The 17597-nt window shown below is 46.9% G+C and overlaps 1 protein-coding gene across 4 annotated transcripts in view; it reads left to right on the top strand.

The window, feature by feature from the left end:
- The first annotated feature begins 2110 nt into the window (after positions 1-2110).
- The window catches only part of CHD7 (chromodomain helicase DNA binding protein 7), a 120100-nt gene continuing 104613 nt past the window's right edge, over positions 2111-17597 (top strand). For all 4 annotated transcript variants that reach the window (XM_082859062.1, XM_082859059.1, XM_082859060.1 and 1 more), the window contains exon 1: positions 2111-3914. In XM_082859062.1, the coding sequence (XP_082715188.1) occupies positions 2220-3914 (1695 nt within the window). In that variant the 5' untranslated portion in view covers positions 2111-2219. The remainder of the gene's footprint in view (positions 3915-17597) is intronic.

Genomic DNA, 17597 nt, shown 5'->3' on the forward strand with positions numbered 1-17597 from the left:
GGGCCCTGGAGGATGAAACCACCATTATCCTGTAAAGGCCACCCAGGACAGGCAACTAGACATTACCTTCCTTCAGCTAATTTGAAAGGTTATTTTGGTAAGTGGTTAGTCTGCACGGCTGGTTTTAAGTTCTTATCAAGTCCATTCCCGTATTTATTTCCTTGAAAGCTAGAAGGAGCCTTGAATAAATGAGGACTGACCGCGTAGGCTTTTTAGGAGTAAATTCAATTTATAAATATTTGTTTCATTTGGCACTGGAGATTTGGACTTCTCTTTGGTTTGGGTTTTAAAGCAGCATGTCTGTAAATAAAATGGCTTTCATGCTCACCTTACTTCCACCCGCCTGACCTCTGTTTCTCGAGAAAGTAGATCAGAACATTCACGGCACTTAGCGGCAGAGTGAGGAGACCTTTGGCTTTGGCTGACGGCTGTCGCCTGAGTACTGCCGACCTGGAGACCCTCTCAGGTGTGCTGTCTGTGGTTCTGACAGCAAGCAGGAATGTTGTTTACATACATTTCCCGGAGGCAGAGTTCTCCCCTTGCTGGGGGCGTGGGTTCTGGTGGGGCTGGCTGCCTCCACCCCACTCCTACCCCAGCCGTCCCCAGTCCCGCCCCAGCCGTCCCCAGTCCCGTGCTCCTGTGGACGTGTGTCAGTAGGATTTATGGCGGGGCCTGTTTGTAATATCCCTTTTGAAATTCTTCAACAAGATACTGTTTTTTTCAAGTTGGGCAGTATCACACAATGCTTCAAGTGCTTATGAAAGAGGAAAAAAAATGAGTTAAATTCCAGAGATGTTTAAGATTTTGGACATTTTTCCTATGTGAATTAGTTCTTTATTAGGTCGTTGATTTAATTAGCATTCAACAAAAACACTTTCCTGTCTTGATTGTGGAAACATTCTTTAAGTTGGTTATTTTCATCTGACACGGAAGCTGTTAGCAAGTGTTTGCATAAAGCGCAGAGCAGTAGTTAGTCTACACGGTGTGCTGTAAACAGGGGATGCCTACGGGCAGGCCTGCCCACCTTTCCGCCTACCTGCTCCGGTCTGCCTTGTCCCAGAAGAGGTCAAGGCGAGGGTGAGGGCTGCATGGACATTTTGAACTTCATTCTGTTAAAAGTTTCAGTTTTGACCAGTTTGGGGGAAATGTTTCTGTCTCTGCTGATGAGAATGGTCATCGTCTAGAAACTGTGCATCCAGCTAGAGTTTGTCCGCGTGGTCGCATGGCTCCTGGTCCATCCCCAGAGCCCAGGGCCCTCGGGTGGATGAGGGACCCGTGATGGGACTTGCTCTGGCAGGGGGGAGGGGGGGCGGGCGGGCGGGCGTGTGTTGCTGGAGAACGAAAGCCTGGCGTGTTCCTGCCGTCAGATGGACGTAAGGAAATGATGAGTTACCGCTCTGCTCGCCAGCGTGCCTGCCAGCATCCTTGCCTCCGCCGCTTTCTCCTTCGACGCCTCTGTTTGCCGTTCTGTAGTTGGTTGTATGTGGGCCGTAAATATCCAATTTGTACGAAATGACTGATTTTGGTATTTGTATAATCCTCTAGTCAATTTAACTAAGTTGAGCTTTTCACAGCCCTCGGTGCTCTGGCTGCTCATCTGATTACACCGCTCAGGGGAATAAGGTTAAGGGCGGGCTGTTGGTAACCAGAGCATTTCCAGGGCTTTCGTGCAGCAGATGGGCTGCTTGGCGACATTCATACATCTGCTGGCCTGCTGTGGCAGCTGCTGCCGCTTCATGTTGTGTTCTTTTGTTCTGTTCCATCCAAGAATGGAACGTGAGGAAGTGGAGTGAATGGATTAATTTAAGGTTAAGGTTAGTGTTTTGCTTGCTTTCTAAGTAACCGATCATAATAATGCTTCTGGTAGAAGCTAATGAGTTTCTCTTAAAGTGAACTAGATTTATAAAATACAGCTCAGTGAGGGGGCTAGATCAGTATTGTCGATGGAGACCAAATTCACATGCGTACAATGCCGGCAGTTTTTATCATTTGTTCCTAATTCTTTGTTTTCTTCCTCCCTCTTTCCCACCTCCCGCTCCCCTTCTAGGACCTCTATCCAGATTTGCCTGACACTGCAGGGTCCAAGAGAATTAGAGAAATATGGAGTGACATGAAGAAGATTAGTCAAGGATTATAGGCTCTGAGGACAAACCCTCAGTGAAGTGAAGCACAGACAAGCTCCCGAGCGCTGGTCTGGAGGAGCCGTGTGTTGGGAGAAGATGGCGGATCCAGGAATGATGAGTCTTTTCGGCGAGGACGGGAATATTTTCAGCGAAGGCCTCGAAAGCCTGGGAGAATGTGGTTACCCTGAAAATCCCGTGAATCCCATGGGTCAACAGATGCCGATAGACCAAGGCTTTGCCTCCTTACAGCCGTCCCTCCACCATCCCTCCGCGAATCAGAATCAAACCAAGTTGACCCACTTCGATCACTATAATCAGTACGAGCAGCAAAAGATGCATCTGATGGACCAGCCGAACAGAATGATGAGCAATGCCCCTGGGAACGGACTGGCGTCTCCCCACTCGCAGTACCACACCCCGCCCGTCCCCCAGGTCCCCCACGGGGCTGGTGGTGGCGGTGGTGGCGGCGGCGGCGGTGGCAGCGGCGGCGGCGGCGGCGGCCAGATGGGTGTCTACCCCGGCCTGCCGAACGAGCGGCACGGGGGGCAGTCTTTCGTGGACGGCGGCTCCATGTGGGCTCCCCGGGCCGTGCAGGTGCCGGACCAGATCCGAGCCCCCTACCAGCCGCCACCGCCACAGCCCCAGGCGGCCCCGTCGGGGCCCCCCGCGCAGGGTCACCCTCCGCACCTGCAGCAGCTGGGCGGCTACCTGGCGCGCGGGGACTTCTCCATGCAGCAGCACGGGCAGCCGCAGCCGAGGATGGGCCAGTTTCCCCCGGGCCAGGAGGGCCTCGGTCAGGGAAGCCCCTTCATCGCCGGCCCCGGCCACCTGTCGCACGTGCCCCCGCAGAGCCCTGGGGTGGCGCCGAGCCTGCGCCACGCGGTGCAGCCCTTCCACCACCATCCCCCCGCCGCTCTCCACGGGGAGCCCGTAGCCCACAGCCCCCGGTTCTCCCCCAACCCTCCCCCGCAAGGGGCCGTGAGGCCGCAGACCCTCACCTTTAGTTCTCGGAGCCAGACCGTCCCCTCACCTACTATAAACAACTCAGGGCAGTATTCTCGCTATCCTTACAGTAACCTAAATCAGGGATTAGTTAACAATACAGGGATGAATCAGAATCTAGGCCTTACAAATAATACTCCAATGAACCAGTCCGTCCCAAGATACCCCAACGCTGTAGGATTCCCATCGAACAGTGGCCAAGGACTCATGCACCAGCAGCCTATCCACCCCAGCGGCTCCCTTAACCAAATGAACACGCAAACTATGCACCCTTCGCAGCCTCAGGGAACTTACGCCTCTCCGCCTCCCATGTCACCCATGAAAGCAATGAGTAACCCGGCGGGCACCCCTCCTCCGCAAGTCCGGCCCGGAAGTGCCGGGATCCCGATGGAAGTCGGCAGTTACCCAAATATGCCTCACCCGCAGCCGTCTCACCAGCCCCCTGGCGCCATGGGGATCGGACAGAGGAACATGGGCCCCAGGAACATGCAACCGTCCCGTCCGTTTATGGGCATGTCCCCGGCGCCGAGGGAGCTGGCCGGGCACCTGAGAGCCAACGGTTGTCCCGGCGTCGGCCTCACAGACCCGCAGGCGATCCAGGACCGGCTGCTCCCTGGCCAGCAGCACCCCGGGCAGCCGCCGGCCTTCCAGCAGTTGCCAAGCTGCCCTCCGCTGCAGCCCCATCCGGGCCTGCACCACCAGGCTTCGCCCCCGCCCTCGCACCACCAGCCTTGGGCACAGCTCCACCCCTCGCCCCAGAGCGCCCCGCAGAAAGTGCCTGTGCCGCAGGTAAGGGGGCGTGGCCCTGCCCGCCCTGCCGCGTGGGGCGCACGCGCAGGGCTCCCTCTCAGCCTCGCCAGACGTTGCTTCGTCCCGAGGTCCTTGAGTTCTGCCGTGTAAGCTGCTCAGCATCTCACTTGTTTTCTGTTTCTCTCTCTCCCTCTCTCTCTCTCTTATTTTATTTTATTTATTTTTTTTACTCTCTCACTGTTGGCTTGTGTATTTATTCACGTTTTCAAAAAGTCGTGACTCCTCCCGTCCCAGGGGTTGTGCTGGAGCTGAGGGTGCGTAGAAAACAGCCTGGGTCCTGCCTGCAAGGAGCTCTGTTCTCACTGCCAGCAGTGAGACGGACATTGGATCTAAACTGTTTTTTCCTTCCCTTTATTCTTCTATGCTGTGCTCGCTCTCTCCCTCCCTCCCGCTCTCTCTTTCTCTCTCTTTGATTTAAAAACACACAGAAACTTGGTTTCTAGCAACGTTTTATATTTTTGTGATGGTTCCTCCCACCTCTTTTAGAAAATGATTATTTTTCCCTTGGGAAGCTACAAAATATGTTCTTCTGTAATACTTATTGGACCAGTTGTTGAATGTTAGTGTTAACTTGCACACTGTAGAAAATCACAGTAAATGATAGGCCACACAAAGCGGTCTCGAGAGATCTGGATACCTAGTACTAAAAGCAGAAGTCTTCCTTTTCGTATGCTGGGATTTTATCCGACAGAATTTATAAGCAGACAGATTTAGGTTTTAAGCTCTAGTACTCCCGTACACATCTTTCCATTATAAATGTTGGCGTTTGTGCTCTAGCTCTAGGAAAAATAATGTCTGTCTAGATTATTCAGAGTGCTATTCAGAAATATGCACTGATCTTCCACTACGATTGCAACCCTGTACGTGGATGGCACAGTGTGATCTTTAGAGCTGTAAGGCACAATGCTTGTTCTTAATGAACCTGTAATCAATTTGGGGAAACATGACCAATACGTGAAAGTATAAAGTATAGTAAAAGACCATACATGGTTATGTGACAGGTGTTCAGAGAGAGGCAGCACCTGGGGTACTTGGAATCTGGCTAGGACGTAGCCAGGGATGTGAACCGAGGATGGCATTTCAGGTTAGGGGATGGTTCCTTAGAGGGGGCACGGGACGATGAATTCGCTGCAGGGCAGGGCCAGGTGGTAGAGGTCTGATCTTCTGTTGTAAAGGATTTGGACTTCATTGGGGAGCCAGTGATATCAAACTAGACAGTGCGCGGGTATAGCCAGGGAACCAGAAGACGAACTGTGAGCCTGTGGTCCAGGCCTGTGAGGACAGTTTGGTCCGGGGACCAGGGATTGGGGAATGGGAACAGAAGGGAATGAAACTATGTGCAAGTAAAAGGGTCGGGTCAGGAAACAAAGCCCTCTGGGGCATCCCGGGTGGAGAGGCATTTAGATTGGAGATCAGAAGCTTCAGGCCTGGTGGGACTGGGGAAGTGGAGGCCAGGAAAGTCTCCTGGGGACCTCAGGACACAGGACTCGTTGGGGTTTCGGGAAGGCTGCCCTCACAGGTCCGGCAGACTTGGAGATTCTCAGGAGGAGCCCCGAGGTCAGCGGGGACCACGTGGGCCTTAGCCACCGGGCCTGCGCTGCCCGGGAGAGAGCCGCTTCCCTCCTGGGGAGCCTCATCTGCAGTGATGGGAGCGGGCTCCTGAGACTGTGGACAGCGTGGAGGGGGATGGGAAAGGGCGTCTTACCAGCTGCTGGGGCCTCGGCCCACCTGGATGGCTCCTAGGGCAGAAATGAACATGACTTAGTTTCCAGGGATTATTCTTTTCTTGCTCCTTGGGAGTTTCTTACTAAACATGGGATCTTTTCAGAGCAGTGGTCCTCAGACTTCTGCTGGTCCCAGCATCTTCTCTCCTCCCTGGAGGACAAGCACAGTTTGAAGGAGACCCCCTGTGACTATAATCCCATCCTTGGTTGGAAATCGTTGGTCTCCTCCAGCGTTTCTTAGTTTTAAGAGCACAGATTTCTCAACGGGTGTTTCAGAGGACGAGTGTGAGTAGGCGGACTCTGGGTCCTTGAGCGCTGGGGGACACCAAGTGTATTTCCCTTTTTCTCCAGCTCCATTTTCTCGAGCGTGCCATCATAGGCACACGTGGAATGGTTTAAGGGGTGCAAACAAGTACACTTGAGGTATCTTTATAAGTTCAGTTGCATGTTTTAAACGTTTCTCACGGTATTTGCTTTCTTATTTCTGCTCACCTTTGCATCCGCTTCAGCTTTTGAAGCACTCAGTTCTGCACATCATACTAGGGAGGTATAAAGTCTTGAGAAGAGCACAGACTTTGAAATCAGCAAAGTGTTTGAAGTCCAGGTCTGCTGCTTACTAGCTTGGTGGCTTCAGGCAGCTTGACCTCTCTGAACCTCAGATTCGTCATCAGTACAACAGGAAAAATAGTACCCATCTCAAAAGGGGTTGAGATTAATTAGGGTAATATACTCACATCAAGTGAGTGTGATCTCTAGCCGGTGGTGCATACTTAAGTGTGAATTCTCCTCTAGGTTTTGGTTTCTGATCTCCTGCAATGCGAACCTTACTTTATAATTCATGTCATTTCAGATGTACTAAATACAATGTAAAATTACTTTTATTTTTAAGGAACAGGTTGCATATTATGAAATATAGCCTTAGTTGTGACACATGAAATTTGACTTGTGGAAATATTACCCGCCTTTTTGCCCATGTTGCTGGGTGTGGTGAGGATAATGAGGTAGGTTCAAAATGCTGTTACAGAATCCTAAACACCTCGCTCTCCCTGGGACTGACTCACGTTCTACTCTAGCAAATAATCTATTATTATTGTTTTGCTTTAGAACTACTAAAATTATTTTGCATTTCATGTATGACCGGATGGTGGTTTGAAACCATGCTGTGCAGCAGGGAAATCACCAGATTAAGTTGAAATATTGATGTAATTTGCTGAATTATCACATTCAGAGAGGCTTATTGACTCTTTTGGTTTTGGTTTTGTTTTTTTGTTTTTTTTTTTTTTTGCGGTACGTGGGCCTCTCACTGTTGTGGCCTCTCCCGTTGCGGAGCGCAGGCTCAGCGGCCATGGCTCAGGGGCCCAGCCGCTCCGCGGCATGTGGGATCTTCCCGGACTGGGGCATGAACCCGTATCCCCTGCATCGGCAGGCAGACTCTCAACCACTGCGCCACCAGGGAAGCCCGCTTGTTGACTTTTTTATCTTGAGTTATTACTTTGAAAAAAAATAGAAGTTATGCTTTTTAGATGTTTCATGGGTAACGAACAGATATTTTCTAAATTCTATCGCATGTTAAAGTATCTTTGAAGATAAGTTTAACTTTATATTAAAGAGTCAGCAAAGAAAAATATTAGAACTGAGGCCAGAGTTCATCAGGCCACATGTTCATTGTCTGGACACAGTCTTTAATGGAAGCTCCAGACGAGCCTGATGATTTGATAAAAATTTACAAGGAAGGAGAAAACCTAGCTTCTGTGTCAACAGCCGATTAGGATAGTGGTTCTCCTTTTCATTTTCAGACCTGTTTTTCTATCTATCTATCCATCCATCCATCATTAAATAATTTATTATATTTTAATTTTTTCTTCCAGTTTTCCTGAGATACAGTCGACGTATAGCCCTGTATAAAGTGTATAAGGGCCACAGCATAATGATTTGATTTACCTACATCATGAAGTGATTGTCACAATAACTTTAGTGAACACCCATCATCTAAGCACAAAAGGAAAGAAATAGAAAAAAACATTGCTTGTGATGAGGACTTTTAGGATCTCCTCTCTTAACAGCTTCTGTCTGTAACATACAGCAGTGTTCCTTATACTTACGACGCTGCATGCTCCACCCCTGGTACTTACTTATCTTACAACTGGAAGTCTGTCCCTTTTGACCACCTTCCTCCAGTTCGCCCTCCGCCAGCCCCTGCCTCTGGTAATCACAGATCTCATCTCTTTTTCTGTGAATTTTTTGTTTGTATTTGAAGTATAATGGACCTACAACACTGTGTTAGTTCCTGTTACACAACACAGTGCTTTGATATTTCTATACCTTTTAAACTGGTCACCACAGTGAGTCTAGTTACGATATGTCACCATACAAAGATATTACATAATTGTGGACTCTATTCCCCACACTGTACATTTCACACCTGTGACTCATTTGTCTCGTAACTGAAAGTTTGTACCTCTTAACCTCCCTCACCTATTTCTCTTCCCCTCAACCCCCTCCCCTCCAGCAGACACCTGTTTGTTTTCTGTATCTGTGACCCTGTTTCTGTTTAGTTATGTTTGTTCACTTGTTTTGCTTTTCCAGGTCCCACATGTAAGTGGAGTCATACAGCGTTTGTCTTTCTCTGCATCTCAGACCCTTTTATGCTCCTAAAAATTACTGGTGACTCCAAAGATCCTTTGTTTATGTGGACTTTATGTGTTGGTATTTGTTGTCTTAGAAATTTAAACTGAGGACAGTTTGAAATATTTGTTACTCATTTTTAAAATCAGTAAAAATAATAAACCATTATGCGTTAACGTACATCACATTTTTAACCGAAAAGCAGCTGTTTTCTAAGACAACAGAACATTAACGGCGTTGTTTTACGTTTTCCGAAGTGTTGGATTCTAATAGCCACTTCTGCGTGCAGTCTGCAGGAGCCTCTGGCCAAGCCCGTGCACGCCTGGAGAGAAGGCGAGTGAGAGGCGGAGAACATCTCAGGGTCCTTATGAAAAGCGGTCCTGACCTCGCAGGTCCCGCACCCTGAGAGCCACCGGTGTGGGGGCAGGAGCGTAGGTCTCAGAGCCTGCAGTTCCTGAGCCAGAGAATCAGCAGCTGATTTCTCACCCCACGACCTCGGGCAGGTTCCTTAACCTGAGGGCCCTGGCTGCATTCTCTCCAAAATGAGGGAAGATACACCTTCCTGGTTAGAGCCATAGAGAGATTAGCAATGACGTCTCTCAGAATTTAACATGGTGACAGACACGCGGTGGGCACTCACAAATGATCCGTTATTATCGGGCAGATGTTTACAGTTGCTTGTCGCAGAGTTTAGGAAATAATCTCAAGCACTTGTTCCAGTGTTAAGTATGGTCAGAGTTGTTGCACTTCCTTCCCTTGGCTTCTGGGAGCAGTTAGCAGACCTTGAGGCTTCACCTTCTGCTCCCTGGGAGAGAGGAAGGGCCGGTCGGGGCGGAGGTGGTGCAGGAAGCCCCTGGAAGGCGCAACACGGAGGTGAGCTCGCGTGCTTGGGGGCAGCGCCTGGTCCAGCGTGGGCGGGCGTGCCGGGGCAGGCGACAGCTCTGCTGAGCTGTGGAGCGTCAGTTGAGCTGAGAGGAGGACGCACAAGGGTGGAGGAGGAGAGAGTTTAAGGCTTGGCAACCGTGAGGGTGAAGAGAGTGCGCCTGTGTCCCTGGCACGTGGGGCTGGGGCCTCGGGGACCCCTCTGCAGGATGCTCCTACCAGGCCCCGGGTCCACGGGTGCACTGGGAGGACGTGGCGGGAGCTGGCACCGTCCTCGGCAGCAGGAAGCGAGCAGAGAACGGAGCCAGGTGGACGCCAGCAAGGACCACCTGGAAGGAGAGCTCAGCACATCGTTTTGTTTGTTTGAAGAGCTTGTCTGAGGAAGACTGGTTACGTGGGTTGTCCTTCGAGTTTCCAAGGGAGTTTCTGAGTTTCTGAATAACTCATCCTGCTTTTAGGTCTACACAGGTGTAGGCAGATTCACAGATTACGCTCACAGACGGGCAGATCCTGGTGGGATTTTTAGGATCTGCAATATGTGTCCTTGGATTAAGTGTATGTTGGGTGTATTTATGTGTGCTCCCCTCATTAATTTGGTCCTGACATACAGTCATGGTGAAGCAGGACAGAGCAGAAAGCATTTTCAAAGGACCACTAAGACTGAGGTGGTGGATAGTAATTTCTGTGCCCTAATTTTCCCCTGGAGATTAAAATAAAACAGAACCAGAAGAATCAGTGGTGCAGCTTCTCCAGTCCTCTGTCTTTCCGTGATGTGTTACGAATATCGTAAAAAAATAGCCTTTCTGGGAAACCTTTTCCCGGTAAACCTCAAGTAGAGAAATCCTCTCGGTTCACCCGGTAAATACAGAATTGCAGATACGAGCAGAGTAACTGCAACTACTAAATACACTTTTATGGAAAAAATAGGCACGCATCTTATGCCTCATTTATGCAAACTGTGCTCAGAAGTAGAGGAAAGGGCCTTTTGAATCGTATCTCTCTGAATACTACTCTGGACAGACTTATACTTTCACACCCCTAAAGACGTCTGGTGGAGATGGGGAAACGGATCATCTCTGAAGAAAACCCAGTTTGGACCTAAGTGGCTCCCAGGGGCTGTGGTGAGTGTGCCCACGTTCAGGGACAGGCACCCATGGTTAGACCTGCTTGGAGCAGCTGCCCTGCAGCACTGTTAGAGGGAACCCTGCTCTCCCACGTGCCGGCCTTCAGGACATCGTGGGTTAAGGCCGCCTGCCCCTGCCCGATTGCTCTCGACTTCCCTGGTCCATGAGGCGCTCCCAGAGCCTCCTGTTGTTCACGAAGACTGAAGATGTCTCTTCTGACCACCTCTGTTCGTATATATTACCGCTCAGTGAGCACTGCCCGGCATTTCCCTCGAGCATAGCTGGCTTATCCAGAGGGCAGCGTTTCGGTGGGTTAAAATGGAAAACGCCAAGTGTAGACTTAGAGCAGAGAAAAGCAGTCTACTCCATCTGTCCTTTCACCCCACAGTCTGAAGGCATGAAATGAGCCGAATACTAAATGTTAGCGTCGCGTCTTAGTGGCTTTTATTTTGTAAAAGGGTATTGCTTCCTGTGACTGTCAAAAAATGTTGTAGGTAATGAGAAGTTCGTCTTTAAATTTACTTTCAAAGCCTGCATGTTAACCATCTGCTAGGTGTCCCAAGTAGCCAGTGGGTTTTCTTAACTTTTAAGAAGCCACTTTTAGATACTGCTTTTTAATCTTGTAACTTGTTTGCCTTCATTCAGCTCCATTAAAGAAACATTTATCGAGTGCCTGTTATGTGCTGTGCACTGTGTTAAGGACAGAGATTGGCGGTGTGCTGGAAGCTGGGGAGGAGGTCAAGGCCTTCACTGAGATGGACAGGGAATTTTGTTATTTAGGTATGACCTGACCTTCATTTCTTTGTCTACCTACTATGTTGTAGACCAGTGCTGTCCAACTGAAATGTAATGGGAGCAGTGAATGCAAGGCACATGTGTTGCTTTAAATTTTCTAGTAGCCACATTAAAAAAAAAAGAAACCACGCATTAGTATCGTATATTTAATTAACCAAATATATCCAGGATATTCCACCACATAATCAGAATAAAAAGACATTTTACACAGCTGTTTGAGATCCGGTGTGTACTTACAGGCAGAGCCCTTCTGCATTTGTATCTGCATAAGGCAAGCCAGTAGCCCCATGCGGCTGGTGGCTGCCATATTGGACAGTGCAGAGCTACACTCTTTCCATGGCCGTTGCTTCTCATTCTTTTGGAAAACAAGTCAGAGTGTAAGCAAGACTAATGCACATATAAATAAATTTAAAATTGTTTAATGACAACAGTCAACCTCCAGCACAGGTGTTAGCACCCTCATTGTAAGGTTGGAAACTTAGTAGCATTTTTTAATATATGAACAATACATGTATTGTTGGAGGGGTGTGTGTGTGTGTGTGTGTGTGTGTGTATAGTGTCAGTATCAGTTCCTGAAAAGATAGATTATCAAAGTGAAATTTCATTTGTTTAGATTTCAAAGAAGGCTGTCTTTCTATTTTCTTGTGGGGAAAAAAATAACATTTTTCTCAGAAAGGTGGATTATAGCCATTTAGTTTCAAGTGGTTTTTGGATACTTTTAGTAGTTATTCACACACACACACACACACACACACACACACACACACACACACACACACACACACACACACACACACACCCCAGCTCAACCTTTCTTTGCCCCTCTGTCTCTGATGCTTGTTTCTTTATGAGACTGGTCCTCCAAGGATGAGGGAGAAAGCCTTTATTTTCACTTACACATGCACTGCTACGTGCCCCTGCCGGCCCCCTCCACTCTTTTTCCTTTCACCTGTTTATTCTCTGCTGCCTTTTCTTCTTCGTTTTATCAGTTGTTCAGAAAGGCAGTCTCTGGCACTGCAGAGCGATAATTGGCCGGGAGAGGAGAATTGGGAAAAGGCTCAGGGGGACAGTTAAGGGAAAAGCATCGCTGGACCTAACTTGGAGAATTTATCTTAATCTTGCTATCTAATAGTAGTCTCCATTCTCTGTAGTTACAGCTGTCAGTCTGTAGATAATCTCTAAGTAACCACGGGGAGATGGCCTTCATTCTTCCTTTGTTACTGAATACAGCTCTTTATCAGCGAAGGAAGTCAGTAGCAAACTTCTACTTGTGCTTTTTTTTTTCTTTTCTTTTTTTTTTTTTTTTTTTGCAGTACGCGGGCCTCTCACCGTTGTGGCCTCTCCCGTTGCGGAGCACAGGCTCCGGACGCGCAGGCTCAGCGGCCATGGCTCAGGGGCCCAGCCGCTCCGCGGCATGTGGGATCTTCCCGGACCGGGGCACGAACCCGTATCCCCTGCATCGGCAGGCGGACTCTCAATCACTGCGCCACCAGGGAAGCCCTACTTGTGCTTTTGCCTTGCAAAACCTTCGTAGGTGATGATGTGTCACCACGAGTGAGGTTTCAATTTTTCTTCACTTAGTGTAAAAAACATAGACCTTCTAGGGGCTGGGCCATGACACTGGGTCAGGGTACTAGTGGAGAACTTAAACGAAGTTGGGAAAAGGCCAAGAAATTGGCACCATTTTAAAAAGTCAACATAGATACAGAGGCGCTTGTGATTCTGCTTGCTTGTGTCCTGGTCTGGATTGAATGATGAGAGCGATGGTCTGGGAAGACTGGGTGGGATTTCCTTAATTCTTCATTTAATGATTGAATCAAAATCAGCACCCAGGAAGTTATTTGAAGGAAACACGCCATTTTGATGCCCATTCGTGAAGAGCATGGTATTTCTCATCTGCTTTATAGCGTTTCTGGTCTGTTCTCTGCTGCCTTCTGTGTTTAGTTTAACTCCAGATAATTCTGTACCACAGATCTCAGGAGAATTCTTAGACTTGAACGCTAACTGGGTGAAAGTAAAAACAGTTGTTTTAAGTTGTGAGTAAAGAGGTCTTAATCTCAAGAGCATTTTTGCTTTGTTTGTTTGCTTTGGCTGTGGGCGTAAAGAGTTGGAGAATGTCGAAGGCAGTGCAAGTGGTGATGTTGGAAAAACCTGGTTAAGAGTTTCTCCAATGATGTTAACTTGTGCTCTCCTGCCTTGTCATGGGCTGGCTGGACAGGTGTGCAGCCTTAGCATAAGAATCCCACCCTCGCCCTTTGGTGGGCTGTGAAGTCCCTGCCTCTTGTTTATCGTAGGGGGTCAGGAGCATCTCAGGGTGGACTTCCCTGAGATGCTAGTGAATAGGCAAGGACTTTCAGATCATCCTTTTTCCAAAACTTTAATAAAGTTAAATTTCTGGATGTACTTTTAAATGAAGGGACATGGGAACCCTCTTGCACTGTTGGTGGGAATGTAAATTGATACAGCCACTATGGAGAACAGTATGGAGGTTACTTAAAAAACGAAAAATAGAATTACCATCTGACTCAGCAGTCCCACCACTGGGCATATACCCAGAGAAAACCATAATTCAAAAAGACACATGCACCCTAATGTTCATTGCAGCACTATTTACAATAGCCAGGTCATGGAAGCAACCTAAATGCCCATCGACAGACAAATGGATAAAGAAGATGTGGTACATATATACAATGGAATATTACTCAGCCATAAAAAGGAACGAAATTGGGTCATTTGTAGAGATGTGGTTGGATCTAAAGACTGTTGTACAGAGTGAAGTAACTCAGAAAGAGAAAAACAAATACCGTATATTAACGCATATATGTGGAATCCAGACAAATGGTACAGATGCACTGGTTTGCAGGGCAGAAATAGAGACACAGATGTAGAGAACAAACATATGGACACTAAGGCGGGAGAGCTGGGGGGGGCAGGGTGGTGGTGGGATGAATTGGGAGATTGGGATTGACATATGGACACTAATATGTATAAAGTAGATGACTAATAAGAACCTGCTATATAAATAAATAAAATAAATGAAGGGGCAGTATATAAACTTAAAGTTCTCTTTTTTTTAATATTTATTTTATTTTACTTATTTATTTGGTTGCAACGGATCTTAATTGCGGCAGGTGGGCTCCTTAGTTGTGGCATGTGAACTCTTAGTTGCGGCATGCATGTGAGACCTAGTTCCCTGACCAGGGATTGAACCCAGGCCCCCTGCATTGGGAGTGTGGAGTCTTAGCCACTGTGCCACCAGGGAAGTCCTAGACTTAGAGTTCTTACTGAATATGGTAATACTTGAAATTAGGGTTCAATTTTTAGGTTACGCCTCTAGATAGACTCTTATAGTCTGAACATTCTCTTTAACTTAGAAAAACATCATATACAATTGTGGGATTATTCAGAGTTGTGATGTGTTTGTTTTCACTGTTAATGTTGGAAACACCTCAAAATGTCAGCATGAAGCGATGGTCGAACTTTAATACCACCATGGAAGTGGCTAGAAATAGACAGTGGGAACTTATGGAGAATTTACCTTAACCTTGGCATTTCGCTGTTACTCTCCCTTCTCTGGAGTTGCAGCTGTAAATCTCCAGGTGACCTGTGAGTAGCCATGGAACGCCGTGGCACTGGGGCAGTGACCTAGCGTGATGCGCTAGCGTTGCTTTAACTCGGCCCACTCACTACTAAGCTAACTCCGCTTCTGGCGGCTCTAACACTGCAAGGACATTTTCACAAAGGAAAGCTGATGAAACACATGGAGGCACACCATGGATTAAAGGAGATAAGTGAGAGTTCTTCAGGGAAAAAGTTGATGATTTGGTGAAAAGTTAGGTAGTATTTTATTTTTACAGTTCTCTGAATATCTGATATCCTTTTCACTTCAACCTTCGTCCCCCAAACTCTGGGGATGTTAACGGAGCATCCCCATCCTTCACGCTGGGGTCAGAGGCCACAGTGGCTCGTGTGCTCAGTGCCTTCAATCACTCAACTTCTGACTCAGCCAGGCGTCCCTCTTACTTTGAAACGATGGTAGAAGACTTAGCTAAAGGCAGGAAATATTCCAGGGTCTGATTTTGGAAAAGGTCTAGTCCTTAGAGTCGAGTTTAAAGCTCACAGCTTTAGTTTTTGCAAGGAAGTTAAAAAATCAATATTTTCATATAAGTAAGGTCTCTAAGCTAGGGTGTCATTGGTGAAGGGAAAAAAAAAGGAAGAAACTAGTCACCTATAGAGTAAAAATGAGCCAGATTATAAGATCGGTTTTGACGTTTCCCTCGTTGCAGACTTGAGTGGAAATCCTTTCAATGCTGTGCTGCGTTAGATGCTAGCATAATAATTCATATTAAATATAAATATAGTTCCAAGAATAAGGGAATGGGAAGAGGTGTCCATTTACTTGTTTCATTTAGAGTTTCTCTCCTCATAGTTTAGACGCCTCACGCCTGCTCTTGGGTCCAGTGGCCTCACTGGGCTCTGTGTGTCCCTGCTGGCAGGAGGTAGCTGAGGGGACACAGGCGCGTGCAGAGCCGTGGAGACCATGGGTTTTAGGGCACAGGAACTGCATTGGAGTCTCGCTCTTCCAGTGTTTTGCTTGGCAAAAATTTTGACTTGGTAAAAAAATTGGATACGTCCCTAAACCTTAGTTTGCTGAGGATAATAATTGTACCAATTGCACAAGATTCTTACAAGGATTAAAGGAGGTGAAGTTTGGCTGTGAAGTTTTAGCACAGTGCAGGACACTCAGTGAGTCCTCAGGGAGTCTTAACTGTTTTATTATAACTTTTGTAAATGTGGTTGTTGAAATGAGCTCTTGGAATTTTTCTCCCCTTTTCTATTCTTCATCATAAAATAGAAAAACTTGCCCTTGTTGTGTAAAATAGAACATCATTACCTCAGCGCCCTAAAAACTGATGTATCAGATTCTCCATTGGGCAAACAAATTCATAATAGTTTTAAGGGGCGGGGGCAAAAATTGCTATCATGCTGCTGTATTCCTTTTTAATTGAATCTCTAGGAAATGGGGTACTATAGATAAAATACTAATTTCTTTCTCAGTGTTTAATTTCTTCCCAATTTTGACCAAGGTGAAAACCATCTCTTCAGCGTTTAGCAACTTGAGGCTGCAGGGGTGAAGCCAGCATCCTGTTTTGTATTGCGAGGGAAGTTGGCTGGCGTTCCCTCCAGCATCCAAGAGGTTAACCCGCGAACTCTGTTTACACCTATATATAGTCAGTCTTGACTTGGTTAAATATAAATCTAAAGTTACAGCTGTTAACCACAAATGCAGCGATCCACTTCATCCGGTCGTCCTGGCTGGCATCGTGCTGTGTCTTCACCGTGGGTTCTCACACACCTTGAGCTGAAACTGCAGTGTTGGATTTGTTTGGTGAGCAGGTTCCTGGGGAAGTAGCACTGCCCGCAGTTCTGAACTCACTTGGTGTGTGAGGGTCGTACCACTTTATTGTTTCCGTTCCTAATCTTTTTTTTTTTTTTCTTTAAAAAGTGACTTCACGTTTTAAAGTGAGACAGTCAAAAAAGAAAATAGTTTGTTGTAGTTGGATTTAGTAGCTAAATTTTAAAACCATTGCCAAAGAAGAGGTGATTGACATTTTTGAGTATGTGAGGTCTACAGCTTTGGAAACGATTTTTATGCAACTCATAACACTGTTGCCCCTCTTTGAAGTTTGCTGCTTGGAGCTCTGGCGCTTTAGAGCTGGCAGAGGCTGGAGCCTGAGTGTTGTTCTGTAGGAAAGGTCACAGTTGCGTCTTTGCTCCTGTTTGCAGATGAGGGACGGGGCCCGTTGGCTTATCCTCTTCAAACTTTATGTACCGTGGGTTTTTGCGTTTTATAACAATATTGGTTGAAAAGCGAGATCAGAAAGAAGTAAGTGGAAAACCTCTTGTTGTCTAATGTCCAGATATAATGTGTTTCTCAAATACCATGTGTGGGGTTTGTACATACTACTTTTTTGAACCGCAGTCTACAATCTGTGTGTAAAATGAAGCGCTCCCTTCACATTATGGAAATACTAGAGAGTGGCTACAATCCAGGCCTGTCATATACTTTCATTTAATTCAATGTTTAGGGGGGAAAAAAACGCCTCTAAATATACTTAGCTGTGTACTGAAGTTTGTCAGAAAGTATCTAGTGTTTTCCAAATTATTTTTTTAAAGAAAGTTTGCCATGTTTTTGGATGTCACACAGTAATGTGCTTGTAGGAAGTGTATAGCCTAGTGCTGTCTGTGAACTTGCTGTGATGGTGAGAATGGTCCTTGTTTGCTCTGTCTGGTATGGAAGCCACCAGCCACATGGGGCTCCTGAGCATCTGAAATGAGGCGAGTGAGACTGAGGAATTGAAATTTTAATTTAATTTAATTGTAGTTAATTTAAGTTTAAATAGCCATATGTGGCTAGTGACATGCATGTTGGACAGCTCAGTGTGTATAACCAAATAAGACAAATTATTTAAATCACAGGAATATAAGATGTAACAAGTAGACCTAGAAAA

The sequence above is a fragment of the Leucopleurus acutus genome (assembly GCF_964270905.1).
Source record: "Leucopleurus acutus genome assembly, chromosome: 17".
Taxonomy (NCBI): domain Eukaryota; kingdom Metazoa; phylum Chordata; class Mammalia; order Artiodactyla; family Delphinidae; genus Leucopleurus; species Leucopleurus acutus.